Source organism: Schistocerca nitens, chromosome 4 (genome assembly GCF_023898315.1).
Source record: "Schistocerca nitens isolate TAMUIC-IGC-003100 chromosome 4, iqSchNite1.1, whole genome shotgun sequence".
Taxonomy (NCBI): Eukaryota; Metazoa; Arthropoda; class Insecta; order Orthoptera; family Acrididae; genus Schistocerca; species Schistocerca nitens.
In genome coordinates, this window is record NC_064617.1 from 113,797,691 (window position 1) to 113,819,506 (window position 21,816).

The 21,816-nt window shown below is 38.1% G+C and overlaps 1 protein-coding gene across 1 annotated transcript in view; it reads right to left on the reverse strand.

Annotated features, from left to right (window-relative positions):
• The window catches only part of LOC126253189 (serine/threonine-protein kinase SMG1), a 395,243-nt gene that overhangs the window by 31,002 nt on the left and 342,425 nt on the right, over positions 1-21,816 (reverse strand). Inside the window, exons 42-44 of the mRNA XM_049954353.1 lie at positions 20,003-20,193; positions 17,787-18,112; positions 16,208-16,389 (exon numbers count right to left, since the gene is read on the reverse strand). Coding sequence (XP_049810310.1) covers positions 16,208-16,389; positions 17,787-18,112; positions 20,003-20,193 — 699 coding nt within the window. The remainder of the gene's footprint in view (positions 1-16,207; positions 16,390-17,786; positions 18,113-20,002; positions 20,194-21,816) is intronic.

Here is a 21,816-nt window from a genome sequence, read left to right on the forward strand (position 1 = left end):
TATTCGCTATTAGTAGTAATGGGCGAATGGAGCACTGATGGTGGAAACAGTAATACTCCTTTTTTTCCACTAGAATACTTGAGGTTCATGAGGCAACTGATGAAATCTGGAACTTTTCCACTGATACCATGACAGTAAAATTCTTGTAATTAGCGGACTGTAATGTTAAGCCAAGTGGTGGTGATAGTATTGATAGTATCAGCCTAAACCAATCATGTAATTAAAAAAAATAGTAAGTAACCAACCAGTGCACCTAACTGTTGTGAGAAAACTGATTTTAAAATGTATGTATTCCACAGGAGTTGCTACAAGAAATGAAACACCCTTATAGACACATTAAACCTTCGTGCATTTTTTGGTTATGACTCCATGCTGCCTAGAAATTTAATGTTTATTTTCACACTACTGTACAATTTAGCTTTACACTATTTTCAAGTACACTACTTATCTGTTAGATGATAGAAAGATCTGTGATGACAAACAATGCCAATTCTGTATAAGGTGGTGTCACAGAGCATCTATGCAAACACTACACTGAAACAAAGAATGTGTTTATTGAATTTGTAAATATAGAAAGAACTAACAAATGTATCTAGGTACTTGGAAGTGGCCTGAGACCAAAGATGTGAGAGGACAAAAATAAAAATTAACCTGTTGCGTGCAGCATGGAATAATTAAAACAATTAATAGCAACTGTGGATCAACAATGAACAGCTTTGTGAATGTGGTTCAACAACAAAAACTGGTTTTCGAGCTTTGATTCTGTATGTACACTGCTGTAATAGTGTATCCTCGTCATCGTCGTCATCATCATCATCATCATCATCATCATCATCATCATCATCATCATCATCTATTCAACAAGTCAGTACCACAGGTACACGAGTTTCAATTTACTCAAAACAGGACCAGTCTGAGTGATTTATTACTCAGCACAAAATTTCAACATTACAGTACCATGGTAACATAGAAGCTTTTTGAAATTTTATTGAGTTTACTGCTCATAGGTGAGGAAATCACCTATAGGTTATATAAAAATTAAAGCAAGTTGTTGTTGTTGTTGTTGTTGACTTCAGTCCTGACACTGGTTTGATGCAGCTTTCCATGCTACTCTATCCTGTGCAAGCTTCATCTCCCAGTACCTACTGCAGCCTACATCCTTCTGAATCTGCTTAGTGTATTTATCTCTTGGTCTCCCTCTACGATTTTTACCCTCCACGCTGCCGTCCAGTACTAAATTGGTGATCCCTCAATGTCTCAGAACATGTCCTACCAAACAATCACTTCTTCTAGTCAAGTTGTGCCACAAGCTCCTTTTCTCCCCAATTCTATTCAATACCTCCTCATTAGTTATGTGATCTACCCATCTAATCTTCAGCATTCTTCTGTAGCACCACATTTCGAAAGCTTCTATTCTCTTCTTGTCTAAGCTATTTATCGTCCACGTTTCATTTCCATACATGGCTACACTCCATACAAATACTTTCAGCAATGACTTCCTGACCATTTAAATCTATAGTCGATGTTAACAAATTTCTCTTCTTCAGAAACGCTTTCCTTGCCATTGCCAGTCTACATTTTATATCCTCTCTACTTCGACCATCATCAGTTATTTTTCTCCCCAAATAGCAAAACTCCTTTACTACTTTAAGTGTCTCTTTTCCTAATCTAATTCCCTCAGCATCACCTGACTTAATTCGACTACATTCCATTATCCTCGTTTTGCTTTTGTTGATGTTCATCTTATACCCTTCTTTCAAGACACTGTCCCTTCCGTTCAACTGCTCTTCCACGTCCTTTGCTGTCTCTGACAGAATTACAATGTCATCAGCGAACCTCAAAGTTTTTATTTCTTCTCCATGGATTTTAATACCTACTCCGAAATTTTCTTTTGTTTCCTTTATTGCTTGCTCAATATACAGATTTAATAACTTCTGGGATAGGCTACAGCCCTGTCTCACTCCCTTCCCAACCACTGCTTCCCTTTCATGTCCCTCGACTCATGTAACTGCTATCTGCTTTTCGTACAAATTGTAAATAGCCTTTCGCTCTCTGTACTTTAACCCTGCCACCTTCAGAATTTGAAAGAGATTATTCCAATCAGCATTGTCAAAAGCTTTCTCTAAATCTACAAATGCTAGAAACATAGGTTTGCCTTTCCTTAATCTTTCTTCTAAGAAAGTCATAGGGTCAGTATTGCCTCACGTGTTCAACATTTCTACGAAATCCAAACTGATCTTCCCCGAGGTCGGCTTCTATCAGTTTTTCCATTCATCTGTAAAGAATTCGCGTTAGTATTTTGCAGCTGTGACTTATTAAACTGATAGTTCGGTAATTTTCACATCTGTCAACACCTGCTTTCTTTGGGATTGGGATTATTATATTCTTCTTGAAGTCTGAGGGTATTTTGCCTGTCTCATACATCTTGCTCACCAGATGGTAGACTTTTGTCAGGACTGGCTCTCCCAAGGCTGTCAGTAGTTCTAATGGAAGTCTACTCCGGGGGCCTTGTTTCGAATCAGGTCTTTCAGTGCTCTGCCAAACTCTTCACGCAGTATCATATCTCCCATTTCATCTTCATCTACATCCTCTTCCATTTCTATAATATTGTCCTCAAGTACATCGCCCTTGTATAGACCCTCTATATACTCCTTCCACCTTTCTGCTTTCCCTTCTTTGCTTAGAACTGGATTTCCATCTGAGCTCTTGATATTCATACAAGTGGTTCTCTTTCCTCCAAAGGTCTCTTTAATTTTCCTGTAGGCAGTATTTATCTTACCCCTAGCGAGATAAGCCTTTTCATCCTTACATTTGTCCTCTAGCCATCCCTGCTTAGCCATTTTGCACTTCCTGCCGATATCGTTTTTGAGATGTTTGTATTCCTTTTTGCCTGTTTCTTTTACTGCATTTTTATATTTTCTCCTTTCATCAATTAAATTCAATATTTCTTCTGTTACCCAAAGGTTTCTACTAGCCCTCAACTTTTTACCTATTTGATCCTCTGCTGCCTTCAGTATTTCATCCCTCAAAGCTACCCGTTCTTCTTCTACTGTATTTCTTTCCCCCCGTTCCTGTCAATTGTTCCCTTATGCTCTTCTTGAAGCTCTGTACAACCTCTGGTTCTTTCAGTTTATCCAGGTCGCATCTCCTTAAATTCCCACCTTTTTGCAGTTTCTTCAGTTTTAATCTACAGTTCAATAGATTGTGGTCAGAGTCCACATCTGCCCCTGGAAATGTCTTACAATTTAAAACCTGGTTCCTAAATCTCTGTCTTACCATTATATAATCTATCTGATACCTTGTAGTATCTCCAGGATTCTTCCATGTATACAACCTTCTTTTATTATTCTTAAACCAAGTGTTAGCTATGATTAGGGTATGCTCTGTGCAAAATTCTACCAGACGGCTTCCTCTTTCATTCCTTACTCCCATTCCATATTCACCTACTACGTTTCCTTCTCTTCCTTTTCCTACTGTCGAGTTCCAGTCACCCATGACTATTAAATTTTTGTCTCCCTTCACTATCTGAATAATTTCTTTTATCTCATCATACATTTTGTCAATTTCTTCGTCATTTGCAGAGCTAGTTGGCATATAAACTTGTACTACTGTAGTAGGCGTGGACTTCGTGTCTATCTTGGCTACAATAATGCGTTCACTATGCTGTTTTAGTAGCTTACCCGCATTCCTATTTTTTTATTCATTATTAAACCTACTCCTGCATTAACCTTATTTGATTTTGTATTTATAACCCTGTATTCACATGGCCAAAAGTCTTGTTCCTCCTGCCACCGAACTTCACTAATTCCCACTATATCTAACTTCAACCCAGCCATTTCCCTTTTTAAATTTTCTAACCTACCTGCCCGATTAAGGGATCTGACATTCCATGCTCCGATCCGTAGAACACCATTAGTTTAACACTGAAGTTAGTTATTCTGCAAGTGCTTTAACATTTCCTGAAAAGTATTAACACAGTCTTTACCCTTGATTGTTAAGAGCGCATTTTTTCAGTATTGTGGATGGTTAAAGTTTCTTCTAACATCTAAGCTGTCACTCTTTGATTCTTTGACACAACTTGGTGACAGCCGAGAAATAATTGTTGGTCCCAGTTACTGTCAGCTAACTGCAGTATTTGTCATACTTTACTGCCGTTCCTTTACTGTCTTCCTGCCATCACAAAAATGTTGTGCCACTCAAAAACAGTAAAATATTTTAAATTTTGCTATACCACAATTCATGACAAAATCACTGGACACATTTAGAAAACAGGTTCACCTTCTAGTAAGATACATAATATGTTAATGATTTAACAACCTAAAGAACATCTAATGTTTAAAAAAAAATGTTGTTAGTGTATTTTGCTCGAAGATGAGAACCTGCTCTCAAAATGCATAATACGACTTGTGATCTTATCATGAATTTTATGTAATTAAGATAAATTTTAATATTCTGAAGCCATGACCTGCCTACAGCTAACTTCAAAATTTTTCAGAAACCTATCTACATCTGCATCTGCATCTACAGTTACTATGCAATACACACTTAAGTACCTGGCAGAGGGTTCATCGAACCATTTTCATACTACTTCTCTACCATTCCACTCTCTAATGGCATGTGGGAAAAAGGAACACCTAAATCTTTGCATTCGAGCTCTGATTTCTCTTATTTTATTATGATGATCATTTCTCCCTATGTAGGTGGGCGTCAACAAAATATTTTCACATTCAGAAGAGAGAGTTGGTGATTGAAATTTCATAAATAGGTCTTGGCATAAAGAAAACAGCCTTTGTTTCAGTGACTGCCACCCCAACTCGCGTATCATATCAGGGACATACTCACCCATACTGCGCGATAACACGAAATGAGCTGCCCTCATTTGCACTTTTTCTATGTCCTCCTTCACTCCTACCTGGTAAGGATCCCACACCATGCAGCAATATTCCAGCATAGGATGGACAACTTTAATGCAGGCTGTCTCTTTAGCGGGTTTGTCACATCTTCTAAGTGTTCTGCCAACAAAGCGCAGTCTTTGTTTTGCCTTCCCCACAATATTATCTATGCGGTCTTTCAAATTTAAGTTGCTCGTAATTGTAATTCCAAGGTATTTAGTCAAATTGACAACCCTTAGATTTGTGCGATTTATCACATACCCAAAATTTATCAGATTTCTTTTTAATGCCCATGTGGATGACCTCGCACTTTTCTTTGTTTAGTGCCAATTGCCACTTTTCACACCATACAGAAACACTCTCTAGATCATTTTGTAATTGGAATTGACTGTCTGATGATTTTACTAGATGGTAAATTACAGTGTCATCTGCAAACAATCTAAGGGGGCTGCTCAGATTATCACCGCGATCATTTATGTAAATCAGTAACAGCAGAGGGCCTATGACACTACCTTGCGGAACACCAGATATCACTTCTTTTCTACTCGATGATTTACTGTGTACCACTACGAACTGTGACCTCTCTGAGAGGAAATCACGAATCCAATCACACAACTGAGATAATACTCCATGTGCACGCAATTTGATTAATAGTCGCTTGTGAGGAAAGGTATCAAAAGCCTTCTGGGAATCTAGGAATATGGAATCAATCTGAGATCCCTTGTCGACAGCACTCATTACTTGATGGGAATAAAGAGCTAGCTGTGTTGCACAAGAATGATATTTTCTGAATCCGTGTTGGTTATGTATCAGTAAGTCATTTTCTTCAAGGTGATTCATAATGTTCGAGTACAGTATATGCTCCAAATTCCTACTGCAAATTGAGGTCAGTGATATGGGTTTGTAATTCAATGGGTTACTCCATTTCCTTTTTTGAATATTGGTGTGACCTGTGCTACTTTCCAGTCTTCAGGAACAGACTTTTTGTCAAGTGAGTGGTTGTACATGATTGCTAAGAAAGGCACTATTGTGTCTGCATACTCTGAAAGGAACCTGACTGGTATACCATCTGGACCAGAAGACTTGCCTTAAGTGATTTGAGTTGTTTCCCAACACCTAAGATATCTACTTTTATGTCACTCATGCTAACAGCTCTTCTGGTTTCAAATTCTGATATATTTACTTCGTCTTTTTTCGTGAAGGAATTACGGAAAACTGTATTTAGTAACTCCGCTTTAGTGGCACAATCATCGGTAACATTTCCATCGCCATCCCGCAGTGACTGTATTGACTGCTTTTTGCCACTTGTGTACTTTACATACGAACAGAATCTCTTTGGGCTTTCTACCATATTTTGAGACAATGTTTCATTGTGGAGAAAAAAGCATCTCACATTGACGTCCACACTAAATTTCAAGCTTCTGTGAAACTTACCCAGTCTTGGGGATTTTGTATTCTTCTGAATTTGGCATTCTTTTTTTCACTGCTTCTGCAACAGTGTTCTGATGTGTTTTGTGTACCACGGTGGGTCAGTCTCGTCTCTTATTAACTTATGCGGTATGAATCTATCTATTGCTGTCGATACTGTATCTCTGAATCTGAGCCATATCTGGTCTTACATAATTAGCTTGGAAGGAATGGAGACACTCTCTTAGGAAGGCATCACGCGAATTTTTATCTGCTGTTTTAAATAGATATATTTTGTATTTATTTTTAGTGGTTTTGGTTGATATGGTTTTGAGCCTCGCTACAGTGACCTTGTGTTCACTAATCCCTGTATCCGTCATAACGCTCTCTATTAGATCAGGATTGTGTGTGGCTAAGAGGTCAAGTGTGTTTCCGCAACCATTTACAGTTTGTGTGGGCTCATGAACTAATTGTTCAAAGTAATTCTCAGAGAAAGCATTTAGTACAATTTCGAAAGATGTTTTCTGTCTACCACCGGCTTTGAACATGTATTTTCGCCAGAAAATCTGTGTGAGTGGGGTACTTATTTGTAATGAGATTCATGTTTTCTTTGAACTGTTCAGCTATTATATCATGTGAGTCGGAGGGTCAGTAGAAGGAGCCAATTATTATTTTGGTACGGCTGTTGATTATAGCCTCTACCCATAGTAATTTGAAGGAACTATCTATTTCAACTTCACAATGAGATTCTCTTTCAAATTCTAAAGGTGGCAGGGGTAAAATACAGGGAGCGAAAGGCTATTTACAATTTGTACAGAAACCAGATGGCAGTTATATGAGTCGAGGGGCATGAAAGGGAAGCAGTGGTTGGGAAGGGAGTGAGACAGGGTTGTAGCCTATCCCAGACGTTATTCAATCTGTATATTGAGCAAGCAGTAAAGGAAACAAAAGAAAAAAATTGGAGTAGGTATTAATATCCATGGAGAAGAAATGAAAAATTTGAGGTTCGCCGATTACATTGTAATTCTGCCAGAGACAGCAAAGGACTTGGAAGAGCAGTTGAACGGAATGGGCAGAGTCTTGAAAGGAGGATATAAGATGAACATCAACAAAAGCAAAATGAGGATAATGGAATGTAGTCGAATTAAGTCGGGTGATGTTGAGGGAATTAGATTAGGAAATGAGACACTTAAAGTAGTAAAGGAGTTTTGCTATATGGGGAGCAAAATAACTGATGATGGCTGACGTAGAGAAGATATAAAATGTAGACTGGCAATGGCAAGGAAACTGTTTCTGAAGAAGAGAAATTTGTTAACATCGAGTATAGATTTAAGTGTCAGGAAGTCGTTTCTGAAAGTATTTGTATGGAGTGTAGCCATGTATGGAAGTGAAACGTGGACGATAAATAGTTTGGACAAGGAGAGAATAGATGCTTTCGAAATATGATGCTACAGAAGAATGCTCAAGATTAGATGGGTAGATCACATAACTAATGAGGAGGTATTGAATAGGATTGGGGAGAAGAGGAGATTGTGGCACAACTTGACAAGAAGATGGGACTGGTTGGTAGGACATGTTCTGAGACATCAAGGGATCACAAATTTAGCATTGGAGGGCAGCATGGAGAGTAAAAGTCATAGAGGGAGACCAAGAGATGAATACACTAAGCAGATTCAGAAGGATGTAAGTTGCAGTAAGTACTGGGAGATGATGAAGCTGGCACAGGATAGAGTAGCATGGAAAGCTGCATCAAACCAGCCTCAGGACTAAAGATCACAACAACAACAACAACAACAACAACAACAACAACACGAGATAAACTACTACCAACAGACACAAACACACCACCACCTACTTTATTTAATCTATCCTTTCTGAACACGGTTTGCGCCTCTGTAAAAATTTCAGCAGAATTTATCTCCGGCTTTAGTCAGCTTTCTGTTCCTATAACGATTTCAGCTACAGTGCTCTCTATCAGCACTTTAAGCTCTGGTACTTTTCCAACACAGCTATGACAATTTACAACTACAATACCGACTGTTGCTTGGTCGATTCTCGTCGTTTCTTTGCCCTGTACCCTTTGACAATGGAACCCTTTTTGATCTTTCCTGAGACTGTCTAACCTAAAAAAACCACCCAGTCCACACCACACAGCCCCTGCTGCCCGTGTAGCTGCCTCCTGTGTGTAGTGGACACCTGACCTATTTAGCGGAACCCGAAACCCCACCACCCTATGGCGCAAGTCGAGGAATCTGCAGCCTACACAGTCGCAAAACCGTCTGAGCCTCTGATTCAGATCCTACACTCTGCTCTGAACCGAAGGTCCACAATCGGTCCTGTCGAAGATGCTGCAGATGGTGAGCTCTGCCTTCATCTCGCTAGCAAGACTGGCAGTCTTCACCAACTCAGATAGCCACCGAGACCAGAGCGAGTATCTTCCGATCCATAGTGACACACTTCATTAGTGCCAACATCTGCCGATGTCTGATTTAGTTCTGACTATCCATACATTTGATGAATCAGTTTTAATATCTTTGTAGCAAAATTCACTCATCAGTTTACATCAGACATCCATCAACAAGACTAGCTAGATTTGTGCCTCTCAACATGGCTGTTTGACAGGTTTTAAACGATGTATTTCAACAGCAGTCAATTAAATGGTGTCAATGCAATCACATTTTTCCATTTGTACATCCATTGTCACTGCAACTATTAAATCAGTTCCACTAGTTTTAAGTAATTAACAACTAACCTGAAATCTCTCCACTCTATTTAACAACCAGGACAAGTCAAATACCCCCTGCTACACTGATGCCTACAATCCAATAGCAGATTTACATAGTCCCTTTTTTTAAACACATACTTATCTATACACAATTCAGCGAGATATAGATGATGTATTCAAACTAGCGGAATGGTATTGTGTCTCAATTTCCGTTTACTATATGGATACACTAATGTGCAAGTGATCTACTGTGCAGTCATCCACCCGTCCCACTTTGCGGGTGGAGAGAAACTCTTATGATCTCTTGCTACTGAACAAAAGCCAACTTATATTTACTGAAGGGAATAGATTATTGTTTATGTAAAACATGTACATTCTTATTTTCACATGTATTCTGACGACATCTTCCACACACTGTGGAAGTCTATCAGGAGTGATGGTGTGTGTGTGTGTGTGTGTGTGTGTGTGTGTGTGTGTGTGTGTGAGAGAGAGAGAGAGAGAGAGAGAGAGAGAGAGAGAGAGAGAGAGAGAGAGCTGACTTACTTTGTTCATCTTTTATACACTGCCATACCATTCATGTGACTGCGGTAAAAAATTGTCAACTTATTGCTTGCACTTGCATGAAGGTTAAAGACACAGTGCAATTGACTTAAAATAGATGATATGGGTGTCGTACCAGCAAATGGATTTGAAAGAACATAGGAGTAATGAGGTGTTTGAATGTGACAGAAACAAACAGATCAGCAGTTTTTGTGTCTTACTCATTTTGATGCTGATAAATGTGAGTTACATTGAATCGAAATTTTCTAGTGCGAACAGTACTTTTTCTATTTGTTCAGTGAATCAACGAACGATATTTTGGTAATACAAGTGTACATTGTGTTAATTGCTTCGTCAAAAAAATATCCCTCCAAAATATTAGTCACTTAGTAGATTCTACCAGCACAGCACATAGAATTAAGCGAATATGAGCTTCTCAAACAAATGAGGAATGACAAGTGAGCAATGAAGTACACCGTTTACAAACTGCACATTCACAAGCATCAGTATTTCAAGATCAACACGCGGCAAGAACAGAAAGAGAACATATAGATGTTACCTGGTCACGTGCATCACAATAACAAGACCAACATGTAGCAAGGATTGAAGTGTTGACCATTAAGAATTGCTTATTCACGTGCATTACAATCAGAAGATCGACATGCTGTGACGATCTAAAGGGAACATTTACATACTAACACAATCACGTGCATCAGACTCAGAAGACCAATCTGCAGCGAGAATCTAAAGAAAGTTAACGAGCCTCCTGATCGTGCACATTAGTCAGAAGACCAACATGCAACAAGAACTGAAAGAGAACATTCACGAGTTGGTCGGTCTCAATGAACAGCACATGTTGATTCAAATCTTGCTGCATTTCAATTTGATATTAACTACGATTAGTTTGCATCCCAGTGCAAATATCGACAAAATGGATATGGTGTGTGGGCATTGCAGTCCACTTAAGTCCAACAATGAAGCACTAGGAATGTGCAGCACAAATGGCAAAGTTACACTGCCGACATTGCATCTGCTACCTCATCCATTGTTGACATAAGTTTCAGGTGACTCATCTGATTCCAAACATTTTTTGCAGAACATTTGCAAAAATGATTCAGTGTTTCAAATGACACCTTTTGGAACCAACAAAGGTTTTCAAGATCAGTTCATGTTTACTTTCAAAATTCATGGATAACTATATCACTAAGTTGGTTGATTTCTACCCATTTTCAACACTCGAGATAAATTTCAACAAGTCTACTTTATGGGTGACTATGATGCACAAGTTGATCAAAGGTGCAGTTCAATTCCTGGCACCAAACACCACATTATATTTTATTTGCAAACATTTGTCTACCCACACAGTCCACTGACAAAATTATTCGAAACTTCAATTGACAGCTTACCATCAAACAATTACACAGTTCAAATACAGGCTGACAAAACATCACTCTGACAGCATGCCAGATGCCACAACGCACCTACGATCAATGAAGTTACAATTGTCCTAGTTGGTGAAGAATGTGACACGTGGGATATACTTCTTCAACAACGGAATAATACAATACATCATGCCACTGAAACACATCGATCATACAATGTGCTGCTGTAACTAATCCAATTACAGGTAAATATAGATATCTATTTCATTTTATCAAGTGAAAAAAGTAATTTTCTTTTTAACTTTCAAACATTAGTAAGTATAATTTGCATTTTTATTCTCTTTCTTTTTCTTTGTTCTTACAGGTGAACAATTCAATAAAAAAGTATCTGGCGTTAACTAGTATTCATACTGCATAACGATACCTCACAATGGAACATATGAGATTTATGCCAAAACTGAATCCGAACAGTTGTTATTCATTTACTTAAACCAAAACTGTTGCATTCAGAAGAATATATTCATTTATGAGATGCAACTGTGAACCACGGAAATGTTCCCGACATTGGCAAAATGGTCATACTTCCAGCAACATTCAATGGCAGCCCACAGCATATGCATCAATACGAACACGACGCCATACCATACATGCATTTATATGGCCGACCCTACTTTCTCCATCACCTTTACACACCCTCTAGCATGGGACCAGATAAAAGAGCTTTTATTACCTAGTCAGCATCCATCCGATCGATACGGTTTGACAGCACGAATATTCAAGCAAAAACTCACTAAGCTGATAGACTTAATTGTGAAGCATCATATTTACAGTGAAACTCATCACTGGATGTATGTAACTGAATGGCACAAGAGAGGATTCGCACACGCTCATGTTCTCATATGCCTCAAAACAAAAATACATGCAGCTCAAATTGATGACATCATCTGTGCAGAAATTCCTAACCTTAAGAAGACCCTCTGCTGTCTGATATTGGGACAAAAAACATGGTGAAAAGTATCCCATATACTTAATTCATGAAATAAGCACTGGTGATGACGGATATCCACAATAAAAACCGGAAGATGGGTCACACAACAACAATCAGAACGAGAAATGTTGGTACTGAAACTGACAATGGATGGATTTGCCATATTTCCGTTGTTATCGAAAACATTTAAAGCTCATATCAATGTCAAATATTGTCATTCTGTCAAATCTATCAAATATAAACCGTATTTACTCAAATCTAAGCCGCACTTTTTTTCTGGTTTTTGTAATCCAAAAAACCGCCTGTGGCTTAGAATCGAGTGCAAAGCAAGCGGAAGTTCTGAAAAATGTTGGTAGGTGCCGCCACAACTAACTTCTGCCGTCGAATATATGTAGCGCTACACAGGCATGCTTTGTAGACACAGAGATAAATACTGGCGCCAAAACCTCTGCGTAAAAAAAAAAAAAAAAAAAAAAAGTCCAGCTTTTTTTTCTCCGCCCCGAATTTCGACCACTGCATTTTCATACATTATCCAACGAAGTAAATACAAATTCCCTATTGTTCATCTTCGAATGTAGCAGAATTTCAATGTACTACGAAAATCTGACTGGCAAGACTGTTGCCAATAGGAACCTGATGAAATGTGAATCACATGCAGTATTCTCTTCACCATAAGAATAATACTAATATAAACATTTTGCCATGCATTCTTTCGTGTTTGCTGCTATCTCGTTTAAATCCTATCTGCCTAATAAACTACGAAACTAGAGTGAGACAACAGCAAACTCGGAAGAATATACGTATTGTGTCATGTTTATACTCGTATTATTCTTATGCCAAATAGAGATACAGTCAGAAATGAAGCACGGCAATTGACTAGATTTTTAAATCTAAGATGACTAATTTCTGTGCAGAATTTGATGTACTAAAGAAGCGGCCGCAAAAATTTTCAAACGGAGAAAAATTTTCGCCTAACTCTCGTTCAGAACATGTTGTATCATACGCAGTCTATTATTTGGTTCTTGTTGATCATTATCAAAGAAAGCAGCAGTGTAAGTAACAACAAATAGCAGTCTCTTGCCATAGCGGCGGTAGCGTGCACAAAAGAAAGCCATGCCGCGAGCGGCGACAGGCCGTAAACACGCACTATCAGAATGCGACAAACAATGCATGACGCAGTACAGTAATGCATTTTCAGCTTAGAGTGACGTAAACACCTATAACAAAGAAAACGGCACTTATCAGATCAAAGCAAAATAAGCAATCGATTCAAACCAGACGAAGCACGTGAAAAAGGAATGGTACCCGTATAAATACGGACGGAGTGTCTGACGCATAGCAATGGCTACCTGGTAAAGCTTAACTGCTAAGCTTACGACTCGAACCAAACTACTGTAGCTGTATCGTCTTTCATTCGACTAAATTGTGTCTCATATTACAATGGACCAACTTTGTTTCGATTTGGAGGTGCGGCCTAAAACTTTTTTCTCCCCTTGAATTTCGAGTCTCAAATTCCAGATGCGGCTTAGATTCGGGATTTTTTTTTTTTTTTTTTCTTTCTCCTCCTTTATTTCGAGTCTCATTTTTCAGGTGCGGCTTAGATTCGAGTAAATACGGCATGCAAATATGACAAAAAAGGCAGTAGTCAGTATTGATAGACCTGATGCACACAATAATGAAGTGAGTCAGTATTAGCAGCAATGAGGCTGTTTAGCATGTTTTGAGTTTCTGAATCCACAGTCACTATCCCAATGTCATTCATCTCAGTGTTCATCTTGAAAATGGGCAAATAGTCTATTTCATGGCAGACACTGCACAAAATTATGTTGCTGAACCAGCGCGCATGCACACCATTTACACCATTCTTTGCACTGCGTGAAGATGTGTTTGCCAATACATTATTGAATCAGAAGTTCCGAAGTACTATACATGGAATACTACATCTAAGAAATTCCAATGACATAGGCAAGGCATGTGTTTTGAAGGCTTTCAAAATTTGTATTCGTATGATTCATTGGACTGTATTTACACAGTACTTCAAATAATGCCGAGTGTTACTATTTGAGAATGCCTTTGGTTAATGTCAAAGATCCTACTTCATTTGCAAATTTGAGAATGGTTGATGGCATAGAGTGCCAGATGTCCAGAGAAGCTTGCCGAAATCATCATTTGCTCAAATATGACCAATACTTGGAAACGACGACTTGCCAACTGTTATCTGTGACAAATTCAAACATTATTTGCCATCATTTTGAAACGATGTTCACCATCTAACCCTACAGATTTGTGAGAAAAATTCAGAGAAGACATGAGTGAAGACATTTTACACTGTGTTCATACTGTCAGCAATGACAGGTCCATAGATTTTTCAGAGAGCATTTTAGATCACACACTGATAAAAATCAAGGACATATGCTGAATGACTAACAACAAAGAACTCTTTCATCTTGGCATGACTGTGCCAGAATGTTCTGCACTTTACCTTAATGATTGCAATTTGGCGAGAGAACAGCAGTACAATGCTAATGATTTGAGTGCACTTGTTGAAGCAAATGAACAACTTTTGACTGTGGAACAGAAATTGGCCTAAGACACAATTACAAATGTAGAGTCAAATGGCAGAGATAGTCTGTTCTTCCTTGATGCACCTGGAGGCACTGGAAAAATATTCATCAGTTTGATATTAGCTCAACTTCAATCTCAAAATGGAATTTCTTCAACTTGCTTTATCACGTATTGCAGTTACGTTACTAGACGGTGGACGAACAGCACATCTGGCGCTCAAATTGCCATTTGATATGCATTTCTCGGAAGCTCCAAAACATAGCATTTCAAAAGGACCTGGCTTGGCTTAAGTTATGGCACTTTGTAAGGTCATTGTCCGAGACAAATGCACTATGGCTCATAAGAAATCGCTTGACAGGCTTGATCGAACTCTAAGATTTACGATCAAATGCACAACAGTTTGGTGGTGCTCACATTTTATTATCTGGCAAACCCAGATAAACAATTCCAGTGATACCTACATCAAAACCAGCCAATCAGTTCAATACTTGCTTCAAAGCATCGCATATATGGAGACACGTGTGAAAACTCACATTAAAGATCAACATATGCGTACATTTGCAGTGCGGTGTGTCTGCTGCCAATTTTCAGAACAACTATTTAATACTATTGAAGGAAAGGTACCAGCTGATGCTAATACAAAATGACTCATTTCCATTGAACTTCCACGTCATTGTGCCATTCATCGGACACCTCATTCAGACAGTTTTTCGACGAATTGTTGACAATTATAAAAATCATGAATGGCTTTCCAAAGTGTTATTTTGGCAACAAAAAGCACCGACATCAATGCACTCAACAATACAATTAGAGAACAAATTGCATGTGATTCTGTCACCTACAAATGGATTGGCAACATCATGAATGCAGACAAGTTTGTTAATTATTCACTCAAGTTTTTTAATTTGTTGGAATTTTCTGGTGTGCAAGTGCACAAATTGTCCCTCAGAATCAGCTTGCAAATTATTCTCTTGCAGAACATTAATCCAATCTGAATGTGCAATGGAACAAGACTCGCTGTGAAGAAACTGATGCCAAATGACATCGCGGTAACTATTCTTAATGAAAAGTCAAAAGAAGGAGATGCGCATGTTCCATGCACTCCCAACATTCTCGCCGATATGCCATTCGATTGAAAAAAACTGCAGTTCCTCGTTTGACTTGCATTCTCAATGACCATTAACAAGGCACAAGGTCAATCATTTCAAGTGTGCAGATTGAATCTAGAAAATCCATGTTTTTTACGTGGCGAGTTGTGTGTTGCATGTTCACGAGTTGGACAGTCAAGAAATTTGTTTGTTTTTGCTGAAGACATAAAAACAATAAATACTGTATACCCTAATGCACTTCACTATTAAAGTTAACAAAATAAAATGGATACAATTTATACTTCTCCTTTATATATATCATTCAGTGTCAATAAATGTATTCATTATTGACACTAAAACAAATATCATTCTTTCTATCTAAATGACAAACAATATTTCCACAAGTATTTCTTCCGTGGCAGCAACATGTCAGGTACCAGCTAGTGGACAATACAATTTAAACAGGTTTGACTGTGTTTTATTTAAATGGAGGAGGTATTAGTTTTTATGTAAAGGAGATTTGCAGGAAAACAAGTCCAAGGTTGGATTTGGCTTCTTGATCTGATTGTTAGACCTGCAATATTTGATACAAATTTCAGTATTAAATACTGTAAACCTACCTGGAGACCCTTAAAAATATTGTTGGCTGATTTTAAACACTGCAGAACAATTTGCACAGTAGGGTCTGGTTGTGATGGTAAAACTGCTGTAAGCTCTGTTACAAGACTGCTGACCAGATACATTTCATCCAGAAACCAGTCACCATCCCGTGACGTCAAGTCAACCAAGCAGTCTCCAGCACCTGAAAGGATTACAGATTATACAAACTGCAATATCACTCATATTAACAAGGAGCAATGTTTGAGAAGACTGTGCATACTACGGCACAGAAAACATTTAAGCCAGTCTACAATATTAATCATTTAACATCCTGATGATCTGAGGCAACTGATTATTATTTTATTTCCTTTTAACAAAATGACTGGCAGCGGGGCAGGGGAAATGGAAGCTGTAGTTCATCATTCCCAAGAGCCTTATGGCAGACCTGAGACAAGTTAGTAGAGAAAAAAAGTCAGGTTCATGGCGAGTCATTAATTCAATAACCTGCTGAGCATATTCAGTGTTTTTTGGGTAATGTGACAGAGTTGGAGACTAAATTAAAAATTTCTCTTTGATGACCATGTTCATTTAATATTTTCACAGATACTATTAAATTTAAATGTTTTAGGTTATTTCATAATCAAGACCAACACTGTAATACAATAATCTCTTGTACTGTTTGGCAGTTGTACTGCACTTAAGAATCATATGACTACAATAGCATTAGATCACAATTGGAATCTATCGACTAACATGTCTAGTTGAAAGTGAGATCTTTTAATGGCAAAATAGGGTTGTTTTCAGATTCAGAGATACAGACCAGATGCTTTCAAAGAACAATGATAAATCCAACAATAACTCTACCAAGACATGAATGTAACGGAAAGTGAAAAGGAAATGGTTTCAAGACCCTCCGAGGACAATACAGCACTGTGAAAGGTGTCACCATGTGATTTAGTACAGGTTTCTGTTACTTTTAGTTTACTGTTAAGCGTAGTATGAACACGTCGTTAATAAAATACGATATGACAAATATACTTCTGTGTGTTGAGGATGACTCTTTCCACACAGCAGTATCTAAGCAGTAAAACTTATACATGCATTGGTAGATACCTTCTCATTTCAAGTCTGCAGAAGCTGAAATGTAAAACATACAATTCACAGATTAAATACCACACACAAATGTTTCTGTTTGTGAGTAATGCACTTGCTGCAGAAGCACGTGGTAGGCGAACAATGCAATGAAGAAGTAGCATATGTGCATAAAAGGTTACTTACTAAGTTGGATGTTCAAGCTACTGTTACACAGTGGCACCCAACCATAAACTATAAAATCACCATTCTTTGCTCTTAGAACAGCTAATTCAATGCACATTTACTTCCCATTCTCTCTCATAAAAGTACGTGCTGTACGACATGACTATTATTATAAAATAAGTTCAAAAACAATTCCCACATTACATGCATTCATATTGTGTCAAATCACAGCTGTACAATAGGTAACTGTGATCTGATGGTGTTTTAATTAGGCCGTGCAGGTTTTTTAATTACTCTGATAACTATCAATAAATCTATAATCTCCTCAGTTTTCAAACTTACTGGCAGCAGCTGCTTCCATCATAAGGTATCTTTTGTTTAGTGCACAAAGAGCAGTTATGCACACACATTCCAATGCCGGTGCAGCACCAGGCTCTGTGTGAAGGAAAGTACTGACAGATGTGCAGGCATCTATGTATTGCGCTTCCAATTGGGGCTCAGGCAGACCTTCCGTCGTTGAGACACGTTCAAAAGATTCCTGTAGCCTACTATTCGCTTCGCTCAGAGCGGCTTGTAGCTGGAATGCCTGTGACATCGCGTGTGAACTGCTGGCAGCAACCACATCAGCGGAGAACGTAGCTCTGAACTGCTCAGCAACTTCATTGAACCTGTTGTGACAGATAATTCAGTAAATTATCACAGTATAACTATGAATATTTTGACGCAGTTAACATAAATTGCTTTAACATCTATATGGCAAAATTTTAATTGTGTATAAAAATCAAAACATTTCATCCTTGGTAACATGCTATTTGCTCAAATGCAAAAAAAGTAATAATCAAACTCTGGCACAACATCTTTATGCGCTGCACCGCTGCTTTAATTGCACATATTTCTAAGACTGTACGTATATTGTAAAATTAATTTTTTAAGTTCTTTGAAAATACACAAGCCTGCAACTCGCTTAATATGCAAAAGTAATAATGGTATCTCATAACTAATTCTATGAGACACAATGCATTTTACCATCTTCCAAATCAATCTCCCCGCCCCCTTCCTCCCAATTTGCTTGGCATGTTGGATGTCCCACACTTACAATATACTTTGTCTAGACAAACACCATTCTCACAGATGAATTTTCACTTTTGAAAACTAGGCAACATAATACAGAGGAAACTGAAATGCCAGTGGTTACTCGACAACCCAGCCGCTGCCCCCCGCTCTTTTCACCAAGTCAGTCAGACCACATACGTAACGGGCCAGGATCCGAGGTTATTTTCTTACTATAAATGCAATAGCTTCATCATCATTATATACCCATTACAAAGCATACACTACTTTAACATTATTTTTACCGTCAAATTTTGTTATGTGCAACAATGCCATTTTTTTTTCATTCCTTTATACCACGAGACATGATGTGTTACCCAGTTTTTGCGAAGGGATGTTGTGCATACACCAGATAAAGCCCTTTTGCTATACTGTGACAATGATACGAAGTTCAGATACAGAAAGGCTTAAACATTTTGCATCAAGCCCTAGGTTACCAAATCATATCAATATGGTAGAAAACAGCAGAGTCCCCTCCATGTGCTAGAAAAAATTCCTTTCATTTCCAGTCCACTATAAATCCCTGAGGAAACTATACCACAGAACTGCTCAGGATTCTCCTTTTTTCCCTCTGCTATGTGTCTTTAGCATTTATCACTTAAGGCAAAAGTGAAATCAGAAAGCCTTGCTCATGGCTGGTGTGCACAGACAAGATTAAACAGGTATAAATGTGATACTGTGAATTATACATTTGGGAGACTCACATTTTAAAATGTGTCCTATTAACTTTTCACACATGATCAGAGGTATACCTAAAATGGACTAAAAATGCAAACTGGTTGTGGTTTCTTCACAGCTGCCATAAAAGTATGCCACTTTTCTTAACTGCTTTATTGCATCTCTTCCTATAGTGATGGTACAACTTCAAAAATTTTTACCTAAAAATTTGCTAGCTGTTACAAATATCAATTCTCTTCTGGGTTTCCTCACTTAATCTGCAACACTTTTCTGATAAAAAGCTATATTTGTGTTGTTATTAACAACTTGAAACTTCTGAGTGGTGTGCTTCCATTTTATGCACAATATTTCGACAACTGATCTACTCATTATTTTGAGACTCAGTGGAGTGTGGACAGCAAGTACACACAGGAGCGCAACTCACAGCTATGAAGTATGTGACTGGCTGTTGAAATTCTGTGCATAAAATGCAAACAACAACTTGGTCAAACACCTAGAGGCACAGCATTTTAATCAATCATGCAAAGAACACCTGAGAGATCATGCCAAAACTTCTTTCACATTTTTATCTCATGCGCATTATAGAGAAAGGATGTATGCATGCACTTAAAAACTTAAAGTGACTAAAAATTACTGGTATTTTTCTAGAGCTATCAATAATCATCATTAGGACTTATTTTTAAATGTTACTCGACTGGCAGTATTTTGAAATCTTAGATTACCTTACATTCTCCAAAGGCAATTAAGACTGAGATGGCTATGACACTCACCTGTCCAAGGTCAGATCTTGGAGTAGGGCAGTTAGCCATCTACGATAGCAGGCTGAACGATGGCTACTGAGGTACGAGACTGGGTAAAGACTTGTCACAGTTCCATAGTGGCTCAACAGGTCCAAGCAACTGCGCATCATTGCTGTCTGTTGCTTAGCTAGACTTCCTAATTCACTTTCAGATTGTTCACACTATTTGAAGGCAACAAAAGAAAAACAAACACAGTTTTTAGTGAGGAAAAGACAAATAAATAGTGGCATTTCTCCTAAGGTAAAACTATACAGACAACAGCAACTTTTTGTTGTTGTGCCAGAGAGGATTTTACTGTATTTACCCAACTATACGATGACCACAAATATAATACAATGCCCTTCTCTTGAAGGGGCTCCTTGAGAAATTTTTATTTGTAACACACGCTGAGTATTCAACATTACAAAAAGCGCTGCCCTGAACAAAATTCTCATGCACATACCAGTATTTACTTTGAATTCTGTGATACATGCAACTGGAAAATTCCTCTTTATTTCAAGTGTCTTCATTCGGATAATTACTCTAGTAATTGGGAGGCCTTCATTGTGTTTCTCCCATGCATACTGAACAACCTGCTTCTGCAGTTCATGAAACCTTCCCCGTTTCAGTTCCCTGAAAATATGGCCTGTGCAACTGGCAGTTTAATTTATTTTTCATCTGATGCCACTTCAGAATATTCGCTTCTGTCACACCAAATTTTCTTTCTGAGGCACAACTGTTTGTGCCCTTTGTTTAACTAACTTGAAACCAGCATCGTACTGTATGTGTGAGCCAGTTTTGAACTGCAAACTCTTAAATCCATATTTTTCAACCAAGTCATAGCTTTGATTTTCTTCCACAGTCAACTGCTACAATGCACAGTGCTTACAGCGCTGACATTATGAGCACAAGGAATGACAATACCACATTGTCCCATTGGCTCCCTATAGCTGACAGCAGAAATCTTACCAATTCAGCTTAAAAGTCTACTTTATTATTTGGTACCGACATTGAAAATCAATAGTGCTGTAGAACATTAACAGCTTTAGCACCACTGTTGAAGCTCATGTTTCAATTGTAGTACCATGTTTGAGATGTCCTGTGTGAACAATTTTTTATTAGCATTAACTTGTCACCTGAAGAAATGTATACTATTGTGGAGTATTCATCCATTTATATAATCATTTCAATTCTGACTACAATTGGATTCAGGTGAACAGCAGTTATTGTTGTCTTCAGTCTAAAATCTGATTTGATGCAGCATTCTGCACTAGTATATCCTGCGCAAGCATCTTTTCTTGCATAGCTACTGCAGCCTACATCCTTTTGAACTTGCGAACTGCATTCATGCCTACATATCCCTCCACAATTTTTCATACCAAGCTTTCCCCTCCACAACTTTTACCCCCAACATTCTGCTCTGTTGCCAAATTGACTATTCCTTGATCCCTCAGAATAGCCAACCCCTTCTTTTAGCCAATTTTGCGCCATAAATTTTTCATTCCTCCAATTCTACTCAGTGTCTCCTCAGTAATTATCTGATCTATCAATCTAATCTTTAGTATTATTCTGAAGTTTTTAAAGGTTCTATACTGTTATTACCTGAACTGCTTATCATGCATATTTCACTTCCATAAAAGACTATACTCCATACAAATACCTTCAGCAAAGACTTGCTAAACCTTACATTTTTATTAGATGTTAACAAATCCCTCTTTTTCAGAAATGCTTTTCTTGCTACTGTCAGTTTACATTGCCGCCCGAACAGCAACTCTCATCCACTACTTTTAGTGTCTTATTTCCTA